This window comes from Ranitomeya variabilis, chromosome 5, assembly GCF_051348905.1.
Source record: "Ranitomeya variabilis isolate aRanVar5 chromosome 5, aRanVar5.hap1, whole genome shotgun sequence".
In the NCBI taxonomy this organism is placed as follows: domain Eukaryota; kingdom Metazoa; phylum Chordata; class Amphibia; order Anura; family Dendrobatidae; genus Ranitomeya; species Ranitomeya variabilis.
Genome location: NC_135236.1, coordinates 74943773 through 74968038, shown reverse-complemented (window position 1 = coordinate 74968038; position 24266 = coordinate 74943773). Strand labels below are relative to the sequence as shown.

Below are 24266 nucleotides of genomic sequence, written 5' to 3'. Positions count from 1 at the left end.
ATAAAAAAAAAGGATTTTATTTAAAAAGAAACAAGTAATATTTTTTACATCTGAGCGAACCACAAGATTCAGGACGCACAAGGCAACCCTCGGTGACCAGGAAGCATTTAATACTGTGGCGAATGGACAGACATTTGCAGTCCTTACTATAGGATAAGACTTGATCAAACATAAAATATGGGCGGATATGAATACTTGGGTGATGCATTGCACAAATCTGCTTAAAAAGAAATAAATTTGGCCACACATCCAACTTTCTGACACATCAGTAAGCACCCGTAAAACAACCCCGTAATGATGGAATTAAATTAAAGGCGTTCTCCAATCCCATTCTTGGGATCAGTGGGATCCCCAATAATCATTGTTTGATATACTGTTCCGGCAAATTAGGATTTTTTTCAATGTATAATGAAAAACTATTAAAAAAAAAAATAATCCAAAACATACTTTTTGTACCAATTTCTTGCGATTTTCTCTGCAGTCAGTGAATAGAAATCTGCATCGTCTACTTCTAGTCCTAGACACATGGCAGAACTCTAGAAGAGGCTGAGGATCGTGTCCATCACACAACCAAGACAGATTATGCCACTTAAAAGCAAACAAAGGTTTGCACTTAAAGGTGTTGCCAGTCTTAGGCTACAAGTGAATCCTCACAGTGCGCAGATTCTTCAGTACCGGGAGCGGGCAGTCACACAGCCACAAGGATGTGATTTGCATACTTCCAGCCACATTCCAACTAGACGTCTCCAGCTTTGCTCAGTACACTTGTGTACGTCTAGTCGGCATGTGCCCACATGTATGCAAATCACATACTTGAGGTCACGCACCCCCGCCGCCACAGGAGAATCTTCACAGCATGTGTGATGTGAGGATTCAGGAGTTTTCAATCGCAGAGTTCAGAGTTGTAGCCGAAGGCCGGACAACCCCTTTAAAAGATAGCTAGCAGAGATCTTGAAAACTGAGATGTATTGATACACAAAGTATATTTTCGTTATGCAGTGAATAATCTTTATTTGGATAAAAAAAACAAAACAAAAAAAACAACCTACAAACAAAAAACTAATGTTAAGGCTCCCATGGAGGACTCTTTCTGCCGTCAACCTCAGTTTCTACATGGTAAAGAACATCCGATAACGTGTGCTCCACAATTGCCTTCCAGGCCATGTCACTCATCTGTAGGGATTTAAAGACAAACGGATAAATATAGTGACATTTCTTTGATAATCAACATTTTTTTTTAAAGGAGAATATTAGAAACATAAGCAGAGAAAACCATTAGATTAATCATCTTGGAAAGAAAGGTGGTGTGAAGGTGGCCGTGTACATTAGTTGAATGCCAACTGAACACACCAATTTCGAACGAGTATTTAATCTGTATGGGGTGGAGGTTGTCCTGTCACTCAGACATCTGATCAATTGAGCATATAGGCTGTTTTTAGAATGGTGTCGCTTTTGGGTACTCCGTCATATAGACCCCCTCAAAGTCACTTCAAATGCAATGTGATTAAGAAAAAAAACCGAAAAAAACCCCAACCCTTAAAACTTCCTAACAACAACAACAACAAAAAAACAAAACAACAATTATGTTTCCAAAATTGTATTGATGTAAAGTAGACATGTGGGAAACGATATGTATTAAATGTTTTGTGTGACATGACTCTGATTTGAGGGCATAAGAAAAGCTTGAAAATTCTAAAATTTGCCAAATTTCAGTTTTTTTTCCTGCACAAATAAACGCAAATCATATCAAAGAAATCCACTATCATGAACTATAATATGTCATAGAAAAAAACCAAACAATATCAGAATCAGTAGGATCCATTGAAGCGTTCCAGAGTTATTTCCTCAAAAAGTGACAGTAAATTGTAAAATTTGGCTCAGTCATTAAGAAGAAAAGTTTTGTCTTAAGCATATGAAATGCTGCTCGATGGGGTTGAGGTCTGGTGATGAGTTGGCCATTGCACAATATTCCACTTCTTTTTTCTTCTTAGGTTGCTTTCGCAGTATATTTTGGGTCATTGTCCATCTGTCCTGTGAGGCGTCGTCCATTCTGCCTTACAGCATTTGATTGCATCTGAGCAGAAAGTATCGCCCTGTACACTGCAGAATTGATCCGGCAGCTTCTGTCTTCAGTCACATCATCAATAAATACTAGTGATTCCGCACCATGGGAAGCCATTCATGACTGCGCCATCACACTGCTGCACCATGTGTTACAGAGGATGTGCTGTGCGCTGGATAATGAGCCATTCCAAGCCTTCTCCATACTTTCTTCTTTCCATCATTCTGGTAAAGGTTGATTTTAGTCTTTGTTTCATCTGTCCATAGAATGCTTTTTCAGAACTGGACAGCTTCGTTAGATGTTTTTTTTGAAATCTCTAATGTAGCCTTTCTTCCCTTCTTCGCCTTGAGGTGATCCCTCTGTATTTGGTCTCATTAAGTCTTATCTTTATGGGATACTTCCTGGAGAGTGTTCTTCACTTGAGTGGCTGTTGTGAAGTGTTTTCTTCACCATGGAAAGGATTCTGCAATCCTACACCACTGTTGCCTTTCGTGGAGATTCAGGCCTCTTTGCGTTCCCAAGCTCATCAATGCGTTATTTTTTTTTTTTGCAGAATGTACCAAACGGTTGATTCGGCCATTCCTAACATTTCTGTTATTTCTCTGATTATTATTATTTTTTTCCTCGCCCCAATTATGGTCTGTTTCTCTTCCATTGAGAGCTCCTTTGAATGCATGTTGTGGGTTCACAGCAACAGCTTCCAAATGCCACACCTGGAATCAGCTCCAGACATTCTACCTGTTTAATTGATGATGGCTAGGGAAAAGCCCATGCAGCTCATTAAAGAGCTTTAGAGATAGTTCGCCAATCACTTTTGGTCCCTTTAACCCCTTCCCGACATCGGACGTACTATACCGTCCGATGTCGGGTCCCCTGCTTTGATGTGCGCTCCGGCGGTGAGCGCACATCAAAGTCGCGACATGTCAGCTGTTTTTTACAGCTGACATGTGCGCGCAATAGCGGCGGGTGAAATCGCGATCACCTGCCGCTATTAACTAGTTAAATGCCGCTGTCAAACGCAGACAGCGGCATTTAACTACCGCATCCGGCCGGGCGGCCAGAAATGAGCGCATCGCCGACCCCCGTCACATGATCGGGGGTCGGCGATGCTTGTATATTGTAACCATAGAGGTCCTTGAGACCTCTATGGTTACTGATCGCCGGTGGCTGTGAGCGCCCCCCTGTGGTCGGCGCTCACAGCACACCTGCATTTTAGCTACATAACAGCGATCTGATGATCGCTGTTATGTAGCAGAGCCGATCGGGCTGTGCCTGCTTCTAGCCTCCCATGGAGGCTATAGAAGCATGGTAAAAGTTAAAAAAAAAAAGTTAAAAAAAATGTGAAAAAAATATAAAAGTTTAAATCACCCCCCTTTCGCCCCAATCAAAATAAATCAATAAAAAAAATAATCAAACCTACACATATTTGGTATCGCCGCGTTCAGAATCGCCCGATCTATCAATAAAAAAAACAGCATTAACCTGATCGCAAAGCGGCGTAACGAGAAAAAAAATCGAAACGCCAGAATTACGTTTTTTTGGTCGCCGCGATTTGCATTAAAATGCAATAACGGGCGATCAAAAGAACGCATCTGCACCGAATTGGTATCATTAAAAACGCCGTCTCGGCACGCAAAAAATAAGCCCTCAACCGACCCCAGATCATGAAAAATGGAGACGCTACGAGTATCGGAAAATGGCGCAATTTTATTTATTTATTTTTTTGCAAAGTTTGGAATTTTTTTTCACCACTTAGGTGAAAAATAACCTAGTCATGTTAGGTGTCTATGAACTCGTACTGACCTGGAGAATCATAATGGCAGGTCAGTTTTAGCATTTAGTGAACCTAGCAAAAAAAACTAACAAAACAAGTGTGGGATTGCACTTTTTTTGCAATTTCACCGCACTTGGAATTTTTTTCCCGTTTTCTAGTACATGCCATTGTAAAACCAATGGTGTCATTCAAAAGTACAACTCGTCCCGCAAAAAATAAGCCCTCACATGGCCAAATTGACGGAAAAATAAAAAAGTTATGGCTCTGGGAAGGAGGGGAGTGAAAACGAAAAAACGAAAAATCCCACGGTCATGAAGGGGTTAAAGAGAGGCAGATACATATTAAAGAGCTGTAATTCCTAAATACCAAATTAGAATGTGAATACACTCAAATTAAAGCTGAGTCTACACTGTAAGCCAATATTGATTATGTAACTGCAACTTGAATATATTTTGGTAAACAGCAGAAATGGCAAAACTTGTCTCACTGTCCAAATATTTCTGGACCTAACTGTACACTAAGCAAGAACTGGTTCACTTAGAGCCAGCAGGAGGGTGTATACTGCAGAGGAGGAGTTAATCTTTCTATATTCACTTAGTGTCCTCCTAGTGGCAGCAGCATAACACCCATGGTCCTGTGTCCCCCAATGAGGCGTAGGAGAAATTCTGTTTTCCTTTAAAACTTCTAATATTCTTAAAGATAATAGACGTAAGCAGTGTACATGCTTCCTGAGGTCAAGGGAGTTCTCTCCTGAAGATTAACAGCTTTGGTTGCGGCATGGATGAGCCACAGGACCAAACTGTGCGCTCTCTGATGCCACAGGCGGTGGCATATTTGCCTTTGCATCATCCTGGAAGTGTTGATACGACCTCAGAGCCCTGATCTCAAGATCACATAGCGGACTACGATTATATGAAGAGACAGAGGGATTAGAACAAGCGACATCGATAGAAGATCTGTGGTTAGTTCTCCAAGATGTTTAGAACTACCTCCCTGCTGAGAGCCTTCAAAAATTGTGTGGCTGTGTATCTGGAAGAATTGTTGCTTTGATGCTCTTTTAAAGCCAAATAATGATTTGCTTTAGATTTCTCTTATACATTCCCCTGGCAATTTGATAATTGATAAAAAAAAAAAATTCTGTAATTGACAGAATCCATAGTTTGCAGCAGCTTTTTCCACACCTGGCTAAAACTTTTGCACAGTACTGTATATTTTTATACATCTCTCAAAACATAGTGAGATCTCCTGAGCACACTGCCCCTTTGGGACGAGCAGATGCACGTCTGCAGACAAACGCAGATGCCCAGGATAGCTGTCATATATAAAAGGTTTAGGCTGTGTGCACACGATGGGGAATTTGTGCGGATCCGCAGTGGATTTTTCCGCGCAGAAACGCTGCAGTTCCGCACAGTGATTTACAGTACAATGTAGATCAATAAGGAAAAAAAAGCTGTACTAATGGTGCGGAAAAATCCGCACCGAATCCGCTGCGGATTGAAAAGAAGTGCATGTCACTACTTTTGTGCGGAACTGCAGCGTTTCTGCACCCTTCCATTATAGAAATCCGCAGTGGTAAAAACCGCAGAAAATCTGCATTAATTCTGCATCAAAACCGCACAAAATCCGCACCTGCGCTTTTGGCCAGGCGATGCGTATTTTGTGCGGAAAATTCTGCACCCCAATTCGCAACGTGTGCACATAGCCTATATGCTCTGCAAACAAAGCCTAGAAAGTTGGATTAAGACCCTTAGCACAGGCCCCCTTTAAATACTCACAGGACGGAAAGACTGATTCTTCGGTGGATACTTAAAATGAGGTCCAAAATTAACAGAAACCTATTCAAAAAAAAAATAAAAAATTTCAAGCAAGTCATTTTTTTAAATTATTTTGCATTTATAAAATCAAAAGCAAAGCTGAATTCACTATATACTTACTTGGCAGCCTTTGTAGAGGGATATAGCTGGGTAATAGACACCTTCAAAAACATCTTTATAGGCCACTCCTTGACTGGCCCCATTCTTATAAAAGATGATCTGCATAAAGAAGAAAAAAAAAAAAAAAGTGTTAGTAGGATAAATCACAGAACTAAAGTGAAGGAATAGAAATAAAAGAAAGTGAACTAGAGGTCATGTCGCCACCATTGAGTAAGTGGTGGAGACAAGCTAATTTAAGAAAAAGTAGAAGAGGGGGGAGGCTCCTGCTGCAGCCACTCGTATTATATCCAAACGCAGGGGGGCAAATTCATAGAGACGTGCCTGAGCCTCTGAGGCGGACACAGAAAATGTTTCTTATAGGATTTCTCAGTTTTAAATTGCTATAAAACACTTTGTTAACGTTAACTCCATCTCTTACCCATCAGGAGGGATATAAGCTCTCTGGGTGTTATATCTGACGCGGTGCCATCTTGGCAGCAAATCTGGGAACTAGATATCTACCTATCCAGTGCCTTGAAATAAGTATTCATACCATGTGAACTTTTCCACAATTTTCCACATTACGCCCACATTCAGCACAGTGACAGCTGGGGCTCGGGCACATGGGTGAGCGGTATCGATCACAGACACCGCTCACCCCTCTCTCCCACGCGCCGGCCGCACTCCCAGCATTTAAGTGTACTCACGTCTGTCAGACGCAAATACAATTTATGTTGGCGCCACCCGGGACAGAAGCTATAATCTGCCCTGCTCCGCTGGGATCTCAAGCTAGACGCAGGTTACTTCCGGACTTCGCCTTGTTGTAGAAGACGCAAACAGGGGAAGCTGGCTGGTGTGACGTCAGTACACCATCCACTGCGGCACTTCATAGCAGGGGGGACGGTGCATGGGAGCCTGGATTAGGCGAGTACAAGGGTTTTATTTTTTCTTAATTCTTACGTTACTGTGCATCGGGGCATAAAATGTTGGGCTGTGCAGGTGGGGGGGAAATAACAAAAGTCTGTGCATATGGGGGGAACAAACTGAGGGTCTGTGCTGCTGGGTGAAAAAATGAGAGGCTGTGCGTGGGGGGCATAAAATGAGGGGGATGTGCGGGCTGGGGGGGGGGTCAACAAACCATAGGAGGAGCTATGGTAACCATACTTTAGATGGGGCTGTGGAGGACATTATACTGGGGTCTGTGGTGAACAGCATACGGTTTGAGGGCCATAGTACTGTCTGGGGAGCTGTGTGAGCCATCACAGTATACATGGAGGCAGTTTTGGACAGTGTACTATTTATGGAGGTCTGTGGTTGGACTTCATACTATATATAGAGGACTAGAGTTTATATATATCTGTTGTGGTGACCATACTATATATTAGCGGCTTGTAGTGGATATAATACCGTATGTGGTGACCATCATACTGTGTAGGGGGACTGTGTGAGGAGTGGTAACAGTTTGAAGAGGGGGCACAGAATGGATATGGAGAGCAGACAGTGCGAAATGGAGGCACAATATAGAAGGGACAGTATGGAAATCTAGAAAAGTGTAATGGAAAATTAGAGAGGGGACAGCCATGGTATAGGCCGTGGCTCATAAGGGCGGATGGTGTGGCGGTTATAGCGGATAATGGCAGACAGTGTGGAGGTCATATACCATAGGAGGCTTAGTTATTTAGGTCATAATATGGACATACATTTTTATGCAGAAGGCATTTTAAGAACACTTACTTTTTAGGGCACTGTGTTGGGGTGTGATGCAAAAGACCGCAGAAGGGGATGTCTGCAGAGAACAGCTGTGGATGTAAAAAGTCATCATTGTATCTAGACAAGGTATAGATGAAGAGACAGACAACTCCAGGTACGTGGATGTAAATTTTTATTTTCCGATACGGAGTAATTCTCATCATGTGGTTCCTGTAAGGTCCCCAGTCTGATGGCTGTTAATAACTCCCAGTATCTCTTTACCATTGTTAAGGACTTACTGGGAGTTGTAGGTTCATGTGATACAATTGATCATTGTACTAAGCTTGGTTCTTGTATTCATGTACTCGCTCACAAAATGTTTGACGAGGTGCAGAAGATCACAAAGTGGTTGCAGCCAGAGTCTTCTACCCCCACGCGGATTGTGGAGCGCGTTGTAATGGACAAGGTCGTGCACGCCATTCTGAGCCCAATGCAGACTTGGGTTGCCCAGGGAGATACCCGAAACGTCATTGACTTGGTCAGACTGGTCGAAAAGGTATCAGGGAGTTGACTTGTTCTTTGGGGAGACAACCCACTCTATATGGGATAGCGGTGGTGAAAAAGAGGGTGGGGCGTCCAAAGTCCAAGGTGGAGATGGAGGTCATGCCAAGGGTCTCATTAAGGGATTCAATTTGCTGGAGATGTCATGGCCCAGGTCATATAGCTGCCCACTGTGCAAATGGACTGTAGCATGGGAAGCCAGTGTTGATTCTATGCATATCCAACTTGCAGTGTGGAGTGTCCACTCCGTGAGGGGCCCCAAGCAGGATCGGTAAACGTGAATGGTCTGCAAATGACTGGCTTTGACTTGTGAGTCACACTCCCTCTTCAATTGATCCCTGGGACGAAGGTGGACATCCGCTGCATTCACGGGACTCCTAAAGACTCTTCAGTGGCCAAAGTGGATATTAGGGAGTCCCATCAGGTCGGCATGGTCCAGGATTTATTGCACCCAATTATCATATGCCAGGATTTTGTGTTTTGGGTATTTTGGGGAGGGGAGGAGACCTTGATTGCTCAGGTAAGAAACAGGGTGACTATTGTACGGACATTTTACTTTTTTTACCTTGTGCCGACAAAGGCTGCATTTACATTTTCTGGTGACGTGGTTTATGAGAACTGCAATAAGCCACTGGGACTTTACATAGAAAGGGCTCCTGTGTCTACCTCTTTAAGAAGCTGAGTTGACCTACTATAATAAAAACACAGGCATTTAGGATAAATTACACAGGGATCAACCCTGACTCACGCCACCTGACGCAGGGCTACTGAGGTCGGAGGGGCTGCTTCCATAGGTTTTCAGGGCTAGTTATTGTCCTCAGTCTGGAATTCTTTTTGCAGCATGCTCCTGATGTAAGGGGAGGTTTTTATCCCCTTCAAATCTCCTCCTCCCGGTTCCAACCTGGATCGAGTCAGGGGTAGGCTTGGGATGCATCCTGCCCCGACACCCCACCTCTGAATCATGCTGCTCTTGTCCGGTGAAGCACAGCACCATACCAGTTCGTGCCCCTGGAAATTCTTACACATTGTGCCGGCTCCCAGGAAAGCACTGCGCCCTGCCAGGCTGTGATCCCGTAATAGATGCCCCTATTTTCCTTGCTGCTCCACCTGCTCACCCACCAGGGACATCTGTATGGAAAATGCCGACTGATGTCTGATGCTGGGATCGCAGCCCCAGGTAAGACTTCCTTCTCCCCCGCCAGCACCGGGAAACTGTAGGGTCTCCCTCAAAGACAGGAAAGGACTGAAGCATACTGGAAGGCTCCACCTTTTAAAGCCGTAGGGTTTCCTGTCCTTGAGAGGGAGAAGCATCATCTCTCCATGGTGCCGTCTTGGAGAATGGGAGTAACACCCATGGTCCTGTGTCCCCCAATGAGGCATAGGAGAAAAAACAAAAACAAGCAAACAATTACACTTACCAGTAATTTGGTTTCTAAGACCTTCCACGACAGCACGGGTAACTCTGTATGCCATCGTGGAGGGGATTAGAGAAAAATGGAGAACTCACAGGATATGAATACTCTTTCAAGGCACTGTACTATGTATGTATGTATGTATATATGTTTTATACACACACATACCAGGGTGTGTGTGCGTGCGTGCGTGCGTGCGCGCGCATGTGTGTAATAAAAATTAAATCCATACATTTTTTTATCACACACACACCCTGTATGCAATGCACCGCCAGCGTCATTTTACAGCACCTATAAGAGGTCTATGCAGGAAACCTAATATGTCTACCCGAATCACCACTGCTTTGTCCAATTGCTTCCACATTTTAAAGATGCTGAGGCAAATTAATAAATCAGCGGCCATACAGAAGGCCATGTGCAGTGTACTGCCTAGCACCCTCCACTCTTGCCTCAATTTTTATCTGGAGTCTTGCAGCATCTTGGGTTGGGGGTTACAAAGGTGCCTTGGTTTGGAAACACTGCTGTAATTAAGTCTAGTTTTGACTACTTCTCTGATGGGAAGGAGGAGGGGGGAAATTAGGGACCAGTTTGAGCCATTGCAAGAGTGTTTGTCAATCTTTTAGATTCAGTGGGACATTTAACAGCCAACAAGTCCCCTTTGCTATAAGCTCATTGCCAAAAGGAAGTGCATCAGTAAGAAACAACCCCTTATTGTGCAGATGTAAAGATATTGGGGAGCTTACACCCAGGATGCAAGACTCACCTCACTGCTTTGGGCTTGCTTCAAATTCTTCTCTGCTTTATCTACAAAGTCCTTTTCTTCAAAATACAGATAACTCTTGAATTTAATTAAGGCCTGAGTGAGAAGAAAGATCAGCAGATGTTAGTGTATGAAGGACTTGCGTTGCCCGTAGCACAGGAGGCCATGTCTCTCCTTACCTTGTCTTTGTATGTGTCAGGCAGAGCCAGAGCAGTCTCAGTCTTGTCAGGGAGGCTGATATAAAACCCAAGCGTGTCGCCCTGTCCATAGGAATCAGAATAGTGTTTCCCAATGGACTGATGGAATTTGGTTCCTTTCTTGCTGCGCCAGGAATAGCTGAACTTGTCATAACCTAATGGAGCCTGGAGATTACCTACATGCAAAAAAAAAATAAGTTTTTCTATTTGTCGCCATTTTCTTAGACCCATAATGCTGTAGTTTTTCAGGATCTGGGGCTGGGTGAGGACTTATTTTTTTACTCCCTGACATTTTTATTGACACAATTTTGGGGTAGATATGACATTTTGCTCGCCCGTTATTGCAGTGGTGAGGAAAGCAAAACAACCTAATTCTGGCATTTGTATTTTTGTTCCCTTTTGTCATTTACTTTATATTTTGATAGATCAGACATTTCTGAACACAGCGATACCAAATGTATAGCTTTTTTTGTTTTTGTAGGGCAAAAGGGGGGGGGGGCGTGATTTGAACTTGCATTTTTTTTTTCTTTCCATTTTTCTTCATTTAAAAATGAAGCTGCAATCCTGCGATTGCCGGTGCTATACATAGCAGGGGCTTTATGCTGCACATTTCCCCAGATCTCTTCCTTTTTCTAGACAAACCGTACCTAGAGCCTGTGACCAGCCGAGCCGGGCAGCTGTATCTGGCGGCAGATCATCAATAAAAATCTCAAAATACCAGGCTCCTTTCCTCACACCATGGGAAGCCCGCACCATGGAATATCCCTTCTCTCCCAAAACAGTAAGGCGATCGTCAGAGATCTTTAACTGGGGAGCTGAAAAAGAAATAAATAAAGAATTAAATATATATTCATTGATAATTTAGCAATGACACATAAAAGAAGTAAAGCATGCTGAGTGGTGGTAAAGTTTACATTACACCTATAAAATGGTCACATTAACAAAACTGATGAAAACATATGAATACATGTCATAGTCTGATTAGGTGACATGGATATTGCGCAGGAAGTCTCCTCACCTCGGTCGTGCAAGGCAAGCAGCACCCTCTCGTATAGGCAGGCTCTGTACAAGTCTCCTGGAATAGGTTTTCCAGCCCAGCAGTCCAATTCGAGTTTCTCGGGGTCGGGTGCATGTGGGTCAGGCTCTGCCAGGATGTATCTGTACCCATCCTTATTGAACGGGTGCTCTAACGGGTAGCCGTGAGGAGGCAGGCGCTGGGCCGCAAACAGTGGATCACTGAAAAGGGAATTACAGCACATTAATCACACGTAATGCTCGAGAAAAGTGAGGCGGCACTCACACGTCACAGATAGCCCAAAGTCAGTGACAGGTCAGGGATGAAAATCTGCATAGCTCGGAGCAGAAGTGATTGGGAGTCAGCGTCACAACAGGAGACAAGGGAATGGTACTATGGGTGGTGTCCACATTATTCGCTCCTCATTCCACAGTTTTGCATTTTGCCAGCGTTTTTGTTATTACAAGGTAGCACAAGGCGATACCTGCAGCCCATTCAGATTGTACCAGTAGTCCAGCTCTTTCAGGATTGTACACCCATATGCGTGGTGACAATTTTTGCCCAATCTCCCTTCCCAGTCTCAAGAGCATACTGTACATCAGGACACAGGCTGTAACACGAGGAGAGCAAGCCAGGGCAGTAGAAGGGTATTAAAGGGTTGTCCGGCCTTAGACAGGCTACAAGTCTGCAGTCAATGTGACTGCAAACTTCTGAATCTTCACATCATGAGGATTCTCCAGTACCAGGAATGGTGGGCACATGATCACAAGTATGTGATTTGCACACATGCAGACTAGATGTGCGTGACCTCACTCTATGCATGTGTATCGAGTGAGGCTGGAAGCATCTATTGAAAATGTGGCCGGAAGTATGTAAATTGCATATGTGCGGTCTACTGCCACTCCCGATGCTGCAAAAGTTTTGCGATGTGAAGATTCACAAGTTTACAATCAGATAGACTTACTGCAGACTTGTAGCCTACGGTCAAACAACCGCTTTAACCCAGCAGCAGGACCGGTATCTGCTCCTTTGGGGAAAGGGGAATAGTAGGAGAACTGGTAGAGTCCTACAAAATGACCTTGAATGCATTTTTATCAACAAAATGTTAGAAGTAGAAACCATGAGGGTGACAGGAGAGCCCGAAAACCTGAAGTGGGGCTCGTGCTCACAAACCAGCACCATGCAGCTCGACTGGCATTTGCCAGAAAACATCAGAATTGTCAGGTCTGCCATTGGTAGTTCGCTTTCTTCTCAGATGAGAGCTCATAACACTGAGCACGTGACAGGCGTGGAAATCTGGAGACACTGTAGTGAATGGCCTGCTGCAACATAATTCAGAATGAGCAGTTTTGTGGTGGGTCAGCAGCGATGGTTTGGGGGAGGCACAGCCTTGTCTTAGCCAGTGCTAAACTGAGTATTTTATTATAGTACCTGTCATACTTACACTGGTGCAGTGAGAGCTGGGCTCCTCCTGGTGCAGGACAATGCCCGTATCCTACACAGCCTAGGCGTCTAAGAGGCATTACTACTACAGCATTACCCCCTTCCCAACATCTGCTACGCAAGGACAACATATAGGAAACTCTATATTATGTGGCCACTTCCTGGACAAGCCCATTACCTTCTGGTTCTTTTGGTTGCACTGGAAGAACTGCTGTCCTGCTGCTTGCGCTTGGCTCCTCTACCTTTCGCAGAGCTGGCCGCAGCGGATCCTGAGTACAGACAGAAGCAATATGAAGACAACCACTGGCACCGCCCTCATCTATTTCACCCACGTTCTGTTGAAGAGACAGGGTTAATTTCTGCAAAATATATATATATATATATATATATATATATATATATATATATATATATATATATATATATATATATATTTTAGTTAAAAAAAAAAAAAAGGTACCGGTACTTCTCGTTATGTCAAACTGCTCAGTGCACGCATACCTGGCCCCGGGGCCTGAGTACCTGACCAGCCCAGCCCCTGAGCGGCTACCCCTGGATGCACACAGTGAAGCAGTAGTCCTGATATAAATTCTCTCAGATTGACCGGTGATGCTGACATGAGCAGCGCTAGACATTTCAGGAGCAAGGAGAGAGCGTGTTGGACAACATATTGTCTGAGAAAGGTTGCAACCATCGCAGATGATGGAAGAGAGGCCCATTTACCATCCCAGTATACAAGTCTGTACGTAGCGAGATCGCCGTAGTGGTGGATGCTACGACAGTGTGAAAGGAAGAAGCTCAGTGCCGGCCTCACAATGGCTATTACTCCATGACCATAGGAGTCAACCCCAGGGAGCGTTAGCCTTACTGGCCTGCAGAACGAAGGCGCCCCAGTAGTCGACGTGTCAACTTCGTAGCCTTTTTCTGCACAGCAGTGTCCGCACATCCACTGTGCAGGGTAACAGCATCACTGCACAGACAGTCGGCAGGAGTGCTGCTGTGCAGGAAAAAAGCCTGATTTTTCCATCATTCTCTATTGAGCCTGTACTCCACACATGCAGGAACTATGCACTTCTGCAACATCAGTGGGGAAATAGGAGAGGACCTGAACCCTCAAATGATCTATGGATTAAACAGAACAGAATTATCAATAGACGAGCAGCGTTGGTCTGACAGCCGGAACTCCCACAGATCGGCTTCAATCCTCTCCCGCTGCAGCCAGGAATAAGTGATGTACTGAAAGGAACACCACAGCCCCTGTACACTGCTTTGTGGCTAGTGCCAAGTAGCGCAGATTATATACCAAATCAAGTGAACAGGAGATAAAGCGCAGTACCCAGCAGTGGCCACTAGGCCATGTGTGCTGCAGCCGTTTTCTACTCAATACATAGCGTGCATCCGGTTCGCTGCTGGAACAGATTTCAGCTGATCGCTGGCCATCCTGGGCGTTGCACCCCCACTAATCTCATATTGATGAGCGGTCCTAGGGATAGGTTGTCAATCGTTAAGTCCCTAACAACTTCTTTAAAAGGGAACATGTCACGTCAAAAATGGCTATTAACCTGCAGATATGGGGTTAATCATCCTAAATTTGAACTAAAAAAAAAAATCACAGCAACCAGGAGGAAATTAAACTTTATTCCCTTCAAGGAATTACAGAATATTATACATATTTATATATTAAATACAATCAGTACAAAGATCGCTCACCATTTAAACCACCTCCACTGGACACTGCGTTGCTCTGCCTCTGGTTATCATATGCCGGGCCAATATTCCCCAAGTCCTAGAACAAAGAAAGAGTTCAGTATAACATCAAAAGGGGCAAATGTGATTTTATTGCATAAGGACGGCGGCTTTACTGTTAGAAGTGTAAAACCACGAATGATCAGCAGGTATCAGAGAAGGTGCGGCGACAAAGTAAAAAGGTGGCTGTGCCGGGTGTATGAGAAGCCGCCGTCCCACCGGTCTCCTTTATGGAGACAAATGAGGGAATATGTCAGCTTTGTAATCATAGTCACCTGGTCGAGCAGGCCAAATTTTGGGTAATCCTCCTCTGGATCCTTGCTCCCTGGATCTGGATGCTCTTTTACTAAAAACACGTCCCGTTCTTTAGTCTGAAATGTAAAAAAAAAAAAAAGTCACAGAATAAAAAAGTATATTACATAAACCTACACATAAAAGGCTAATTGTCCACATACACCGGGGAAGTTAGTGACTGGCTACAACATGTCTTTGGCCGCTTTATTGCGATGTTACATCAAACTAGAATACAAGCGATTGTCACAACTTAGTGCAACCACAACAAACACAGCAGGATTCGATTTCTTGTGATCACATTTCGGGTCGTGATGTGAAGGCGTTCACTTTAATTCTGATGCAACATGCAATGAGACATACTGTGCCGCCAAAGTCATCGTGTAGTCCCAGTCTTAAGCCCCCCATACACAGTGGACTAACGTCAGCTGAACCTGCCGATATCGACGGGTTTGGCCGACAGTCTGGGCACTCCAGACAGATCATTGCCGGGGGGGGGGGTAAAGTATCTGGCATTTCCAATTTCAGATCTCGGCCAGTGGCCCTATCAAAGAGAACAAGGGAGTTTTCAGCTGGCTGAGCGCTCCTGTGTATGGGAGACCAAGGTAAGGTAGCTGGTGACCGACCGATTGCCCGAACCATAGGTCGCATGAGGTGGCTTTAGGCGAACTACAGATCCTCTTTATTCCACTATTGACACGTACCATAGTCTTCACAATACTGTTTGGCCAGGTCATCTTCCCTGGCCGTTGTCGAGTAGTCAGACTTTCCCAATACTTATCAATGAAAGGTATAATATCCTATAGTAGACAGGAAACAAGATGAGAACTAAGTCACAATTACATTTGTAAATCGTTTCCTTTCATCATCTGGTACTGATCTCCAGCTATAGATCTCCTTCTCCTCAGTTAACATCCAAAGGATTTTCCCCTCCTCTTTTTGAGGTTTATCTGAACTCCCATATTTCATCGCTCTATGGTAACAATTTAGCTTTCCGTCTAATTTGAGAATAAATAATATTTATTGTGCTCCTAAATCAAAAGAGGGGACAACCGCATCGGATATTTCAGCACACAGGGTGATCATGGAAAGGGATAAGTAAAAATATTAACACCCAAAATAAACCAGCCTCATCGTAATTTTATTCATAGATGTGACCCCTGCACTTATACGATGAGGAGATATACCCGGGTGTAACATAGTAACATAGTTATTAAGGTTGAAGGAAGACTTTAAGTCCATCTAGTTCAACCCATAGCCTAACCTAACATGCCCTAACTTGTTGATCCAGAGGAAGGCAAAAAAAAACCATGTGGCAAAGAGTAAGCTCCACATTGGGGAAAAAAATTCCTTCCCGACTCCACATACGGCAGTCGGACTAATTCCCTGGATCAACGCCCTATCAAGGAATCTAGTATATATACCCTGTAACATTATACTTTTCAAGAAAGGTATCCAGTCCCCTCTTAAATTTAACCCCTTCCCGACATCGGACGTACTATACCGTCCGATGTCGGGTCCCCTGCTTTGATGTGCGCTCCGGCGGTGAGCACACATCAAAGTCGCGACATGTCAGCTGTTTTTTACAGCTGACATGTGCGCGCAATAGCGGCGGGTGAAATCGCGATCACCCGCCGCTATTAACTAGTTAAATGCCGCTGTCAAACGCAGACAGCGGCATTTAACTACCGCATCCGGCCGGGCAGCCGGAAATGAGCGCATCGCCGACCCCCGTCACATGATCGGGGGTCGGCGATGCTTGTATATTGTAACCATAGAGGTCCTTGAGACCTCTATGGTTACTGATCGCCGGTGGCTGTGAGCACCACCCTGTGGTCAGCGCTCACAGCACACCTGCATTTTAGCTACATAACAGCGATCTGATGATCGCTGTTATGTAGCAGAGCCGATCGGGCTGTGCCTGCTTCTAGCCTCCCATGGAGGCTATTGAAGCATGGCAAAAGTTAAAAAAAAAAGTTTAAAAAAATGTGAAAAAAATAAAAAAAATATAAAAGTTTAAATCACCCCCCTTTCGCCCCAATCAAAATAAATCAATAAAAAAAATATCAAATCTACACATATTTGGTATCGCTGCGTTCAGAATCGCCCGATCTATCAACAAAAAAAAGCATTAACCTGATCGCAAAACGGCGTAACGAGAAAAAATCGAAACGCCAGAATTACGTTTTTTTGGTCACCGCGACATTGCATTAAAATGCAATAACGGGCGATCAAAAGAACGTATCTGCACCGAAATGCTATTATTAAAAACGCCAGCTCGGCACGCAAAAAATAAGCCCTCACCCGACCCCAGATCACGAAAAATGGAGACGCTACGGGTATCGGAAAATGGCGCAATTTTATTTATTTATTTTTTTGCAAAGTTTGGAATTTTTTTTTTTACCACTTAGGTAAAACATAACCTAGACATGTGAGGTGTCTATGAACTCGTACTGACCTGGAGAATCATAACGGCAGGTCAGTTTTATCATTTAGTGAACCTAGCAAAAAAAACAAACAAAAAACAAGTGTGGGATTGCACTTTTTTTGCAATTTCACCGCACTTGGAATTTTTTTCCCGTTGTCTAGTACACGCCATGGTAAAACCAATGGTGTCATTTAAAAGTACAACTCGTCCCGCAAAAAATAAGCCCTCACATGGCCAAATTGACAGAAAAATAAAAAAGTTATGGCTCTGGGAAGGAGGGGAGTGAAAAACGAAAACGGAAAAACGAAAAATCCCACGGTCATGAAGGGGTTAAGTAATGAATCACTCATTACAACATCATACGGCAGAGAGTTCCATAGTCTCACTGCTCTTACAGTAAAGAATCCGCGTCTGTTATTATGCTTAAACCTTCTTTCCTCCAGACGTAGAGGATGCCCCCTTGTCCCTGTCTCAGGTAGGGACAAGAGAACAGGAAACGTTAACATCACCTTGTCTTTGGAAAACATAGTCTTAGGGTGTTCATCCTGGTTTCGGGAATGCCACGTTAAGTTGGCCAAAGTGGTAAGACACATTTCCTTCAAGTCTACAAAACAAAGAGTTTTAGTAAAATTAGAAATTAAGACCCCTAATAATCTAATATTAAAGACCGATACCAAAAATAGGCAAAAGAGGTTCTGTCATGGTAATCTAATGCAAGACCTGGCAAGTCTTGGAGAATCTTACTTTTTTAGGATTAGTAGAAAGCCAGGCCTAAAGACTACTTTAAGGAGGACTACATTGGAGTATCTGACGGTAGTCTCGCATTTCCCAGAAATCACTCGGACTGCAGGATCTAATTAAGAAATCTGGGACCCAATAGATCCCTGGAGCGAGGTCTGCACAGTCCATCCTACAATGTGATGGCTGCATTTACTGTCACTCACTGGCTTGCTTTCTCAGGAAGTAGGTGTTTCCGCTGTGATGGCAAACGTTACAATGGAAGCTGTAGTTGGTCATAAACGGAAGACAAGACCTAAAGAAAAGAACAAAGTAAGGTGCCTGAATACATGTGTCTATAGCACTCAGAAAGCGCAGATATAGGAGGCTTATAAGAACATACGTGGTGTCTATCCCAAAGGTATCTGCTCCAAACCACTTCAAACAGATGCCGCATTGTAGCTCGATCTCGCCGAGCTGCCGGCCATTTTCTTCATCCACTGAGCCTCCTTGTGTGTCCATGATGTCTCCTTCTGCTGTGGAGTCCTAGCAGAGGCAGAGATGAATGTGGTGTGGATCACTTGGCACCGGCTTTGGATGCTCATACGATCATTCGTCAGAAACCAGATGGATGAATATGAACATGTTACATACCAAGGTGTCCTTTTCGTTGGAAGACTCGGTGTCCAGCGCAGTTGCTGAGCTCAGTTGTACGGAGTCACTGCAAAGATAAGGAAATAATACGGTCAGGACATAGAATAAAACCTTCTGTGCTCCCAGGCAAGGACGTGACACGAGGCATCGGACATATGTGGAGGCAGGTGACGGCAAGTGCCGAAAGGCTTCCGTGCCAGGCCGGCCCCTAACCTTGAGGGGCCACATGTATACAAAAGGCAGGGACTAGCAGTTTATCCACATTCAGTTTTTGCTCTTCTCCTTCCAACAGCTATGACTTTTTTTTCCCTTTATATAACTGTAGAGGGTTTGGGGTTTTTTTTTTGCAGTAGAATTTGTCATTTAGGATGACACCATTCACAAATCTATAAAAAGTTATTACTGGCATGAAAAAGAAAAAATTCTAAATTTTACAAAAGCAAAGGAATGAAAAAAAAAAATTGTGTGTAGCCTATTTCTGAAACCTGTAACTTTTATAAAAGAAAAAAAAAGTTTCTGGTTGATGGGTGGCTCCTGAACGTGTTAGGAACAGGCTCAGAGCTCACTCAATGATGTATAGAGAGGTCATTGAGAGGAACCAAAGCGCTTCACCAACCAATCGCATCGACCACTTTATTGTGCGACAGGAAATAGCGCCTTATGTACAAAGTGGTTGCGCCTGGTACTGCAGAATCCCCATCAAGTAAAAAGGACTGACCTGCAACACCAGTCGCAGCCACTATAAGGCGCTGTGAATGGGATGCATCCTTATTCAGCATGCGCCATGATTGATGTCAGGAGACTGATCCCCACTAGTGATGAGCAAATATACTTGTTTCTTGGGTTTTCCAGAGCACGCGCAGGTGATCTCCGAGTATTTATGACTGCTCAGAGATTTAGTTTTCATCACCTTAGCTGAATGATTTACAGCTACTAGCCAGCTTGATTACATGTGTGGGGATTCCCTAGCAACCAGGCAACCCCCACATGTACTCAGCCTGGGTAGTAGCTGTAAGGCTATGTGCACATGTTCGGAATTGCCGCGGAAATTTCTGCGGCAATACCACAACCGTGGTATATTGCATGCGGAATTGGCATGCGTATTCCCACTAAACACTAGCGTTTTCCAAGTGTAATTAGCATGCAGAATGCTAGCGTTTTCCAAGCGATCTGTAGCATCGCTTGGAAAACTGATTGACAGGTTTGTCACACTTGTCAAACAGTGTTTGTGAAGTGTGACCAACTTTTTTACTACTGATGCTGCCTATGCAGCATCAATAGTAAAAAGATCTAATGTTACAAAAAAAAAAATAAATCGTGATATTCTCACCTTCCGCGGTGGCCCGCAGCCTTCCCGCTCCTCGAGATGCTCCTGTTCCCAGAAATTCCGCATGGCAATGACCCCAGATGATGCAGGGGTCTCGTGAGACCGCACTTCACCACAGGTCATTGCCGTGAGGCATTACTGGAAACAGGAGCATCGCGAGGAGTGGGAAGGCTGCCGGGGACGCCGGAAGGTGAGAATATCACGATTTTTTTATTTTAATTCTTTTTTTTTTTTAACAATTATATGGTTCCCTGGGCCTGGAGGAGAGTCTCCTCTCCTCCACCCTAGGTACCAACCACACATGATCCGCTTACTTCCCGCATGGTGGACATAGCCACATGCGGAAAGTAAGCGGATCAATGCATTCCTATGTGTGCGGAATCCCCGCGATTCCGCACAAAGAATGAACATGCTGCGTTTTTTTTCCGGAATGCAATTCCACTGCAGAAAAAAAAGCAGCATGTGCACAAACATTGCGGATTGCATTCTAATAATAGGATGCTTAATGTATGCGGTTTTTTTTGCGGTTTTATAGAGAAAAACCGGGAAAAAATCCTGAACATGTGCACACAGCCTAAATCATTCAGCTTCTGCGATGAAAACTAAGTCTCCGAACACTAACAAATACTCGGAGGTCACCCGACCAACGAGTACACTCGCTCATCAGTACACATCTAATATTAATGGTCTATGATAAAGCCAGGCCATCAATTAACCCCTCACCTCATATCCCAGTATAGGCATGGCACATGTTAGGAGCAGATTGCTGCTGTCTAACCACTTAAGGCTAAGTGCACATGTTGCGGAATGGGGTGCAGAATTTTCCGCACAAAATCTGCATCTCCTGGCAAAAACCACAGGTGCAGAATTTCCGCGGATTTTCTGCAGATTTTACCACTGCGGATTTCTATCATGGAGGGGTGCAGAAACGTTGCAGATCCGCACAAAAGAAGTGACATGCACTTCTTTTAAATCCGTGTTTCCGTGTGGATTTTTCTGCACAGCTTTTTTTTTTTTTTTTACCATAGATTTACATTGTACTGTAAATCACAGTGCGGATCTGCAGCGTTTCGGCGCGGAAAAATCCGCTGCGGATCCGCAGCAAATCTGCATCGTGTGCACATACCCTAAGTGCCACTGACAATTTCTGACTGCAGCAATTTGTTCATCCATTGCCCTTCCCTTGATGTGATCACTGGTTACTGGTGGTGAGAGAGAGATAGATGTTTGGTTTGTGGTGCTGCTTTCTGAGACTTTATTTTTAGGATGGTGGCGCTGTGTGAGGGCTAGTTTTTTTTTCAGGCTAAGTATTTGTTTTTTTTAGGGTACATATTTGTTGTTTTTATTGCTTTTTTAGGCTGTGTGCACTCGTTCCGGATTTTTCCCATTTTTTTTTTGCTATAAAAACGCATTGCGGTAAAAAAGCAGCATGTTCATTAATTTTGCAGATTTCCCGCTCTTTAATGCATTGGGAAGCTCCGGAAAAAAAAAACGCTAAAAATTCACACAAAAAACGCATGCGGATTTCGTGCAGGAAAAGTCCGGTTTTGTTCAGGAAATTTCTATAAAGAATCCTGATGTGTGCACATAGCCTAAAGGGTAAGTTGCAGTGAAACCCCCCCCCCCCCCAAAAAAAAGGCGATGCTGGTTTTTTGCGCTTTGTGTTTGCAGTAAATAATTTTATATTATGGTTAGATTAGACATTTACAGATATATTTCAGAAAAAAGAAGCAGCACTCCAGTATTTTCAAAAATATGAAAGGGACTTAATAGCCCTGGTGGCGTGGCGATGTTCCAGCTACAATGAGTCTTATTTGCACTCTAATATACATATATACTTCTGTTAAAATGATCGCACCATTTGCCTCCGACGGCCTCGGTGTTGCTGTCTATTGCTGGATGTAGAATGAATTGACTGAGAATCTGTCAGTGAACTCGTTTCCACTATATTATGGGAGAGTTTTTATTCTCCTTTATCCCTTCTCGGACAAGGATCGCAATGCCCGGATGCTGGACTGGAGAGTGCATAGAGATACTTGTTGTCACGCTTGGGTCAGGTGGAGCCGCCGGCCAGTCCCTGCCTTGCGTTGCGATCCCCGTCCGAGTTTTAGGGCCGTCTGATTCTTCCTTTTCTCTACCGATTTATAACCAAAAGACAAAATTAAACAAAGACCCTGTAAGGATACGTGCACACGCTGCGGATCCGCAGCAGTTTCCCATGCGTTTACAGTGCAATGTAAACCTATGGAAAACACAATCCGCAGTGCACATGCTGCGGAAAGAAACGCAGCATGTCAATTCTTTGTGCGGAATCCGCAGCGGTTTTACACCTGCTCCATAATAGAAAACCGCAGGTGTAAAAACGCAGTGGAATCCGCACAAAAAACACGGTAAATCCGCAGGAAAAAAGCAGTGCTTTTGCCCTGCGGATTTATCAAATCCGCTGCGGAAAAATCCGCAGCCCTCACAGATACATGTGCACATAGACTAAGAGGCAAACGGTGCAAAAAGTGTAGGGAATGGAATAGTAAAAATGAATCCCTCCCCCCAAAACATGGACCCCTTTAGGCTGTGTGCACACGATGCCGATTTAGTGCGGATCCGCAGCGGATTTTTCCTCGCAGACACGCTGCAGATCCGCACTCTGATTTACAGTACAATGTAAATCAATAGGGAAAAAAAAAGCTGTGCAGATGGCGTGGAAAAACCCGTGCGGAAACGCGGAGGATTTAAAAGAAGTGCATGTCACTTCTCTTGTGCAGATCTGCAGCGTTTCTGCACCCCTCCATTATAGAAATCCGCAGAAAATCCGGAGCAAATCTGCACCTGCGGTTTCTGCCAGATGTGGATTTTGTGCAGAAAATTCTGCACCCCATTCCACATAGCCTTAAATGCCCCCATATATTTTGTGTACACCCCTCCTCACATGTAAAGCTCTATGGAATAGATGGCGCAATAATAAGTAATAATAATATATTGAAAGCACCTACAAACCCGTGTTTTTCTACCTGCTTGCTGTCAGTGTATGGAAACATGAAAATCTCCCCAGTTCTGCTGCTTCTCGCTGCTGGGATTTGCTACACTTGCACCCTATCAGCCACATACAGTGCTGAGGGTTTGCTACAGTGTGTCAGTGAAGTGCTAGGATGGTGTAGACTCCATCATCTGGAGATAGGACGGTTCCCATTCACTGGCACCAAGGAAACAACAATATAAAGGAGGAGAAATTATATGAACCCCCCTTAAATAATGTCAGACCCCGCAGGGCGCACAGGATGCTGGCCCCGTGCCCAGCTATGGCCGACATTATGGGCTGCAGCCGCCCGGCACAAGGTCACCTCACAAAAAATCATAAACCCATGAGTTAGCCACCCCCTGTCTCACCCGGCACGGATGTCCCCGCCCCCTGTCGGGCTAGACCCGGGTCCTGCCGCTCCTCCTCCTCCCGCTTCCACATCCTCCTTATCCGCCACCGACGCCATCTTCATATACAAAACCACGTGTCCGTCAGCAGCGCTGGGGGGAGGAGCAAAGGCGGGGAGAACAACGGAGCATGCGCAGATCGCCGGTCCAGTCCAACGCTTCGGCCATGTTGGGAAGGGCAAAACCATAGGCTGAGAAAAGTGCGGGAAAATACTATGGAGGGGGGTGACGCAGATTTCTGAGGCGCTGAGGAGACGGAGAAATAATATGCTTCTCTCTCCTTCTAGACTCTAAACCACTATGTAGGAATGGAGGATTACTGGTTCACTTCATAAAACAAGTCTAGTGACTGACTATGGCTTTTATTTAAGCTTTAAGAAATCTCTGCTTAAAAAAAAGAAAGCATCTCCTTTCCAAAGGCAAATTTATTTTTTTTGCTTTTTACGACAGCGATTTTTGCCTTATAAATTACAGGCTAAATCAATTTTGATGACTACGTTGACATCAATATATAAATTAAATTCATATATATTTTTTTTGTCGCTGCATTTGATGCATTTTTTATTTTCCTATCAGAATCGCGCTGTGTCTATAGGTTGTCATGGCGGACAGGAAGCTTGTAAGGGGCCACGTTGCTGCCATCATGGTGGGCTTTGTTGCAGATCGTTTTTACTATATGCTGTGAATTCAGAGTATATCACACAAGCGAATAATGCAGAATCTAGTCCTGGACTGGAACATAAAACAGTGTGAAAAAAGGTTATAAAAAATGAAAAAATTAAATCAGCCCCTTTTCCATATTTAAAAATTAAGAAACTAAAAAAGAAACAGATTTGGATTATTCGAATCTGCAA

The 24266-nt window shown here is 44.1% G+C and overlaps 1 protein-coding gene across 1 annotated transcript; it reads right to left on the bottom strand.

The window, feature by feature from the left end:
- Window positions 1-4: 4 nt before the first annotated feature.
- On the bottom strand, window positions 5-23527 carry ASH2L (ASH2 like, histone lysine methyltransferase complex subunit). Its single transcript, XM_077262281.1, has 16 exons — window positions 23374-23527; window positions 18663-18729; window positions 18412-18554; window positions 18236-18324; window positions 17801-17895; window positions 15568-15663; window positions 14848-14943; window positions 14537-14612; window positions 13005-13095; window positions 11387-11604; window positions 11016-11183; window positions 10351-10544; window positions 10175-10267; window positions 5771-5869; window positions 5612-5671; window positions 5-1173 (listed from the first exon to the last, which is right to left on the bottom strand). Exons 1-16 carry the CDS (start codon window positions 23475-23477, stop codon window positions 1066-1068), a joined length of 1797 nt encoding a protein of 598 aa, XP_077118396.1. The 5' UTR covers window positions 23478-23527; the 3' UTR covers window positions 5-1065.
- Between the last annotated feature and the right edge of the window lie 739 nt (window positions 23528-24266).